Raw genomic sequence first — 8,199 nt, forward strand, 5'->3', positions numbered from 1 at the left:
TAACAAGCATAAGCTTGTTCAACAATAAAGGAGGGAGAGCAAGTGTCTTTATGGACCCTCTTTTGCCTATTTGAGTCACAGCTCTGTAGCTCTTCTATAAACTGCATCAGCGAACAGTGCCAGCTGCAGAGAGACACAGCTTTGCAGTTATTACCCTTAACCTGCTGGCAGGGGAAATCTGATTAGTCTCTAAAGGACCAAGCTCCTCCTCTTTGGTTTGAAAACACAGAACAAGTTGTGGGGATTGTATTTTTCCTTCTGGCTGTACCTGCTCTCTCCAAAGCAATTCTGTCTCCATTTTGCATGAGAGTCATGTGGAGCCAGCACATTCAATGCCTAATTTCCTTCTTGGTTTTCCAGGCAGCATCTCTTATTGAAACATTTATACATTTCCCTTAATCTGTCTCTTGCTCATGTTCCCTTGCTACCTGGTCCCTCTGCACCACCTCCCCAGTGTCTGCTGCCCTCCTCCACATTCTGGAGCTCATGGTTCTGCACAGGGCTCACAGGAAGGATCCCGTTGGTACAAACAGCCACTCACAGGAGCTCTGCTTTCTTCTGCTGTAACACAAAGTTTGCCAGGGTTCACCATTACACCCAGTCACTCGGAGGGCACCAGAGTCTTTAGCAGAGTTCAGTGTAGGATCCCCTACAGAGCAGATGGGTATTTGTGGGGGGGGTGTTTGTATGATTCTGCTGTCAGTGAATCTGGAAAACACTTCCTTACAGATAAACCCATTGCTGCTAATGCAACTGCACTGTTCATTTAAAGTGGATGTTTCCTTGATAAAAACAAAACTCTGAAACTTGTTCAGCAGAGGAAACATGGTTTGGCTGCAGTCTGTAGGGTTTCATACACTTACATGTCAGGACTAACTAGTGATATTTTTAAAATAATGACCCTCCACTGACTGACTTCCTTTTCTGTTTTGTATGCTGTACTGGATTAAAGAATAATTTCCAAATGATTTTGACCTTTGGAGAGCCAGTGCTTCTTTTTGTTTGACTTAAATTTAAGCCTGTGGAGAACATTTTGTCATCTGCCCCAAAAAATAAGAGTGTTCTAAGTATCCTGTAAGTGTTTGCAGGACTGGTGCCATTGTTTGCCCCACAGACATTTTCTCATTTGCTGTGTTCTGATGTAATGAAGCACAGGGCTATCTGGGTAGCAGAACATTCTTCTAAGTAATTTGTGTCTAGCAAGAGAAGGAACTGTCTGCAATTCAGATACAGATCATTGCTTCACTTTCCCCATTGTGAAGTATATATTTTTATCTGTCTCTGACCATTTTTATAACTTGTCAAAAAATATCTTTTATGTTTTCCTTGATAGCTCCGTGTTACTCTAATGTTCAGTATCTGCAAAGCTTGTCCTCTATCATCAAAACAACATCAGTGTCTTGTACCATAAAAACCATGGGTTGGAATCAATTTTCTGTCACAGCTATCATCCTGATATTGTTGTAAAGCTCTGATCTAAACTAGATTGTCCCAGAAATCATGACATTTTCTTTTAAAAGCCTGTCTACTAAAAGTGACAAATTTAATACTGGTGATTATTTACCAGAATTAAAGCTATGCTTTGTCACCTAGTCACCTAGGTGAGCAGAGGGATGCCTGCTTTTTGGGAAAACCAGCTGGCAGTCCTACAGGAACTGGGAAGTCTGCTCAGCTGGAGAGTCTACAAAAGAATTCCTGCTTGGCTGAGACTCTGAAGTCCTGATGTACTGCTGCATCAGCTGCACCTCTCTGTACTGCTGGACTTTGCTTTCCCACAGCAGTTAAAGGTTATAGTCCTGCTTGGGACTATATGGGAAGGAGTTGGGATGGAAGGTAGTTCTGGATCATGTCCATTTCTTACATGATAGTATTGATAGAGTGAGCATTTTTGTCTTGAGAAAAGGCTCTTTAAAAGAGAGAAATAAACATCACCTCTCACCTGTGTCCTTGCCTCCATTCTGTCTGTACATCCCACATCACCTAAATTAAAAAACTGTGTCTTCAGGCTTCTGCTTGTTCCCTAATGCAATGTCTCCAATTGCAGGTCCTGCTCGTCCCAAGGCACTGGTGGCACTATGTGGAATCCATTGATCCTGTCACTGTCAGCATCAACTCTTGGATTGAGCTGGTATTTTCCTTTTAATGTCCTGGGGGTGTAGCACTTCCAAAGGATTTCTGTCCCTTGCCTGCCAGGTTCAGTCCTATTGGGTGTGTTGTGTTCAGAAGCTGGGGAGGGAAAAGCCCTTATGGACAAATTTTTTCTAGAAGAACCTTTCAAGGTTCCAGATCTGAAGCCCTAGTTCAACAGGAATCCCCTTTCAAGTTTACTTCAATCAGGTAAACAATTAAACACAAGATAAATTTTCATGCCTAGTTTCTTAAGGGCCAGCCAGCTTTGTGCTGAATAGAAAACAAAAAACCAGGAACTTCACCTCAAGGACAAGCTTATGTGCAAAGCTAAATTAGAATTTAAATCAGATTCATGTGAATCGGAAGGGAGGAGAAGATTTTTGAATTTTTGTTCCTCTGTGATAGTTTTGCTTTGGCTGAAGTTAGATTTCCTCATGTATTTAATTAATTTTCTTCTCCCTGGGCTTTGATTTTTCTTGCTCATGTTAACCAGCATATATGGGATGGTTCCAGGGATATCATGAAATCATAGAATAGTTTGGGTTGGAAGGGACCTTTAAAGCTTGTCTAGTTCAAGCACTCTACAAGGAGCAGGGACATATTCCACTAGATCATCTCAATACTCCAGAAGGTTTTCTGATTGACATTACTTTAAAATTAATCCTTGGTTAATATTAAAAAAAAAAAAAAAAAAAAAAAAAGACCTTTTGAAATGGCCTGTGAAATGGCCTCACTAAAATACTCACTGCTTTTTTTTTTTCCTACTTCTAAAACTTATATTAGACTGGAAATCTGCAGGGGAAAGAACACATGCTTTCAGCTGCTGTTCCAAGACCAGAGGATGCATTTTTCATACCAACATCAAACCAAGCAGAGCAGAGGAACTCACTTGGGTATTTCCCTCATGGAGAAATTTTTGAGATGAAACCTGTGTATTTAGCAAGGACAGCAGGCCCACAGCCCAGACCAGGCTCTCACACAGCCCTAAATGCAGTCAGGCTGTTGCAGTGCCAGAGGAAGCACCAATTATATTCTAGAGCAGCCACTTAAGCCTGCCTTGAATTTAAGCCTTTGAGGTAATTCAGAGGAACTGGCTGTGTGCCCTGGACTTGGGAAGGCCCTGATGTCACCACACACATTGTGCCCTAAGCAGGGGCTCACAAGTTGTCCCCTTCTGGAGGAGCAGGCTGTGGTGGGATCAGCTTGGTTGGTGGCTCCCAGGTGCTGGGGCAGGACCTGAGCATTTCTTGCTATTCTTATGTGTTACACGGGGGGGGGGGGGGGGAAAGTGGAGCCAAACTCTACATCCTTTTCTGGCATAAAGGTCTTGCAGAAGTCACCAAGATCCTGTTTGGTGCCAGCAGGAGTCAGTGGTTGTGCGGTATCATAAGCAGAGGAGTGTTTGCTGGATCTTGCTGATAAATGACACACACCCTCCCCAGATATCAGTATCTGCCATGAGCAAATGTGGCTGTTGCAGCCCAGGTGAAAGGTCCTTACAGAAATCACCCCTGCAGCTGATGATGCAGCATTGTTTGTGAGGTGTTGGGCACTCCATCTATAAAATAAATTCTGACATGGATTCTAAAAGACAATTCTGAGAACATTTGCATTACCAAACCAAGCAGTTCTTGCTCACAGCTGTTACCAGCTGCTTTCATATTGACAGATGTGAATCACACCAACAATTACAGTCCCAGTGAAACCATTAATTATATTGGCAAGAGTTTAGAGTAGAAATTTAATTTGTTTTCAGCTGGATGTGAGCTACCCAAAAGTATTCCTTGCTTTCTAACATACTGTCATGCAATCAGTACAGCCCTGTTGTTCAGCAGGCCAGGATGAATACCAAGAATGCAACACCTTAAATAGTTTCCACATGTTGATACCAAACTCTGTATTTTGGTGTTTTTTATACAAGGCCATTAAAAAGCCTTGCACCCAAACCCACAAAATGCCAAGAGCACTTCCCCCTGCTTCTATCCCAAACTCTGCTTAGGGTTCGAGCACAAATTGCTGCTTTCAGCCCTTGTACTAGCCAGATGTGTGGTTTGCTTGACAGGTTCCCTGGAGCCACAGTTAGACTGGTCAGGGCTGTGGGTTGACCATGTTGCATCTTCCTTCCAAAATTAATACATCTAAGCATCTCAATTAAATCAAATATATGCATCCACTTCTAGGTACTTCTCACTGAGATAACAAAACCACCATCTGTTTGGAGAGTCTACCATTCCTTCCACATAGAAGAAACTCAAATGGGAAAGTCAGCCAGGATCCTATAAAGTTTTTTTTTCTGCTATCCTAATCTAGCTAGTATCCATCTGTCCAAGGGGAATCATGAAGGAAGTGAAGGCCTGAAACAAAGAGCCTGTTATTAACTTAATAAGTTAATTTTCAGTTTTGCAGGAGATTTTTCAGAGCAAACATGCTTTTCCTTCTGGTGATATTCAAAAGTGCAGCAGTCTGTCAGCTGCTGTTACATGATATTTCCTAAATTTCCTTAAGATTCACTTTTGTGCTTGTGTAGCCCTTAGATAGCTGCTGCCTTGCTAGAACATCCTGTGTGTTTTAATTGCTTAAATTAGACATAATATGTAGATATAAAGATGTGCTGTGTACCTCTATGGCTCTTCTAGTCCTAAAGAGCTGTTTAAATGCACACATTAATTAAATGCTAATATTGCATTATAATTTCAAGCACCAGATTTAATTAACAAAACACTAATAAGGGAAAAGATTATATACACATACTGTTTTTTGCAAATCCTTATTCAGATGAGCAGTCACACCAAAGCCTTTGCTGTCACCTGTTTGGGGGTTTGCACAGGAAGAGAGTCAGAAACCTTCCACTGACTTCCCATTCACGAGTGTGGCTTTCAAACTAAGGACATCTATGTTTTTCCTAAGATCTTTCAGCTTTCTGCAGAGACCCATGAGCTAATTTATCCCCTAAAACCTTCTGTTCTCTTGAGGCAGGATGCAGATCATGAAGCCCGTGTGGAAGAGGCAATAACTCGAATGCTGGTATGCGCCATAAAATCAGCAGAAAATCCCAGTGATGGAGATCTCTGGCTAAATCCCACGGAGGTAAGCCCTCTGCTGCTCCCATTATGGCAGCAATAACAAAGAATTACTGACATTTTGCTTAGCTCCCCCTGAGTCTTTATGCTGCTTTGAGAAAAAGAGTTTTAAGTTCCATCCCTTCATGTAGCAAAAGTAATTCATGGAAGATAATCACAGGAGGCTGAATTGAAACATGTCTCCTTTTAACTGAGTGTATTGTGGGTGTTTTCTTAGGTTGAGGCAACATCCCATGAAATCAATCTTCAGTACCTGAATAAAGCAGTGTCTGCATACCTCAAGTGTCAGGAGACAAGTGTGTCAGGACAGGCACGTTCCAGCAGCAATGGTGCAAAGCAGAGGACAAACACCTCATGCAAGAGGAAGAGAAGGGAAGCTGGCTGTGAACCAGAGAGCTGCACATTACCAACCCAGGAATGTGATTTTCCAACACCCAAAGCAGAAGAGCTGCAGAAAATACCTTTTGGGCCTCATCTTATTCAGGTTTTACCACAGTCTCACAAAACCAGTGTGGTGGGTGCAGTTGCAGTTGAAAGTGATGGTGGAGATCTTCTCCATGAAAATGAAGGAGAACATTTTGGAAAATTACAGTGCAAGAGGAAGAGATTGCTAATGAGTAATGACTGTGAGACAGCTGCACATCAAATGGATTCAGACTGTAGTCCATGCACCTCACAAACAGCCCTTTCTACCAATGACTTGTTAGACTGTCTGGTTAATCCTCGTGTCATCAGTTTAGTGGCTCAGCTGCTGTTGGAGAGAATGAGAGTGTGATGCTGGAGTGCTTTATCATTGCTGAAACAGAAATCAAACAGCAGCCTTGTTCTGCGTGTTTAAGATCTGTAATAATTGAATGTTCCATTTCAAGTAATTTTTAGGTACAGATAGACAGTTAATGGTTAAGTGCAGGTTGAAGTTGAGCTGAAAGAAGAATAGCTGGTTAGTGATGGCTGGGAATAGAAAGGTGTGTTTAGTCAGGGAGCTGCTCAGTGTTATGAACAAGAGAGAGCCCACACAGTCACACTCCCACCGTGCTGTGCAGGTGGGATCTTCACAATGTTCTACAGCTCTGAGCTGGAAAACAAGTATGGCTTGATGATGGGTAACAGAGGGAGTGCTGGGACATGGTCACAGCAAAGGGGAACCAAGGGTGGGAGGGAGTAGATAGATTGACTGACTGTAGACTGTAGTCTTTGACCACATTTAAAGTAAAATGGTCAATAAGCAATCAGTTGACTACATCAGAAATAACAAATTCAGGTAAACCTAAACCTCAGCCAAGAGACAATGCACTCACTAATGCATCTACTTCCTCCATTCCACTAAATAACTTCAGTTTTGTCACAAAGCTCTAGGTTGGAGTGAGACGAAAGCCCTTAGCAAGAAAGTAGCCTTTAGCTAGTTCAGAAACTCTTGAAGGTGGGAGAGTAAGGGCATTGGGAAGTTCCTGCTATTATTTATTTAAAGACATATGTGCACAGTCCCCTATCTCTAAGAAACAAAGCAAAACAGCTATGACTTTTTACTTCTGTCCTTCTCCTTACCATAACAATCAACGTATATTATTTTTTTTTCTTTTGGTTGTAAATGTACAAGATCCTTTCTTCAAAGGATAGTAATGCTTGGATTTATTTTTGAGGGCTGAGTTGTTCTTTGACTGAAAAGTTAGGGAACATGAAATATAGACAGGAGGTTTGTTGACTCTGAAGCTATGCATGGAGGCTTGAACAAAACCTGGGAAGAAAGCTACTGGCACCTTCCAGGATGCTCTCACCTCCTGATTTCTCTTTGTGGTGGCAACAGAGGCATTTTCCCTAACTGTAGTTTCAAGAGACAGCTTCAGCTCCTGTGAAACCTTTGCTTTTAAAATGTCTATTTGCTTGTGTCTGCTAGAGACCAAGAAACCAATTTCTATCATCAGCCTGTTCCCATAGCCCGAACCTTGCACCACCAGCCCTCCAGCTGGTATTGCCTTTGCTTGGTGTGTGTTCCCTGCTAAATACATGAAGCTAGTGCTGTTTTCACAAAGATCACCTTCCACTAATTTATAGTAGAAAAATCCTGATTGCAAAGGTGCTTTCTCTCTGCTTTTATTCAGATTGCATTGTTGGCAGGGCCCTGATGAATTATGGTAAGGGCTTTAGATATGCACCAGTAGATCAGAAATTCAGGGAACCTTGCCATTTCAAAAATCTCCCCAAAAACCTAATACATTTGGAAGAGGATTAAGTTGAAAAGGCTCAAAGGTTCACGTTTAACAAGCACAGAAACCTTACCCTGATGGAAGCAGAGCTGTGTATGTAGTTTCCTGGAGACCCTGGCTTTGAAGAGTGGCTGTGAGTTAGCAGCAGATGCCACACAAACTCCATCTCTGACCCACAAATGGGCAGTTTCCAGTGTCCTGCTCTGCCCTGGTAATTGGGCTCAGACCCTGGTAACACCTCAGCAATGTGAGAAAATCCACTGTTCTTGTTTCATGTTTCTACACCAAAGGGTCTCAGCGGGGTTGCATCCTTGCAACCAGACCAGAATTTAATAAACAACCCTGTTGATACAGTTCCTGTTTGTGTGGTGGCACTGCTGTGACAAAGGGATTTGGTCAGGAATCACTTAGGAAACATCTTGGTCACCTCTGTTGCCTTTAGTGATTCACCAGGCTCATAGGGAGCTGTCTGTGGAACAGGGCAGACCCATTAGCAAGACCCTGCTCATGTCCTACTGCTGGGCTTGCCTTTCCCAGGCTACCAGAGGGGCTGGGACCACCTAGAGAGCTCTGCTGCTGGGAGCAGTTGCACTGGGAAGGAAGGGTTACAAATGCCTCATTTTAATTCACTGAGCAAAAATAGTCTTGCAATAAAAAAGCTTGTATGTCTAGAACAGATAGAGGTGGGGGAGGAAAAGCACAGGCAGTAAAGTGGAGGAGGATGGCAGCATCATCTTCCAGTCCCCACAGTGTGAACTTGCTTAGCTTAAGCTTTCCTCCCAACA

The 8,199-nt window shown here is 42.6% G+C and overlaps 1 protein-coding gene across 1 annotated transcript in view; it reads left to right on the top strand.

The window, feature by feature from the left end:
* The window catches only part of HSPBAP1 (HSPB1 associated protein 1), a 38,583-nt gene extending 30,816 nt beyond the window's left edge, over positions 1-7,767 (top strand). The window contains exons 6-8 of the mRNA XM_059852731.1: positions 2,045-2,128; positions 5,107-5,217; positions 5,428-7,767. Of these exons, the coding sequence (XP_059708714.1) occupies positions 2,045-2,128; positions 5,107-5,217; positions 5,428-5,985 (753 nt within the window). The 3' untranslated portion in view covers positions 5,986-7,767. The remainder of the gene's footprint in view (positions 1-2,044; positions 2,129-5,106; positions 5,218-5,427) is intronic.
* Positions 7,768-8,199: the final 432 nt, after the last annotated feature.

The sequence above is a fragment of the Haemorhous mexicanus genome, chromosome 8 (genome assembly GCF_027477595.1).
Source record: "Haemorhous mexicanus isolate bHaeMex1 chromosome 8, bHaeMex1.pri, whole genome shotgun sequence".
In the NCBI taxonomy this organism is placed as follows: domain Eukaryota; kingdom Metazoa; phylum Chordata; class Aves; order Passeriformes; family Fringillidae; genus Haemorhous; species Haemorhous mexicanus.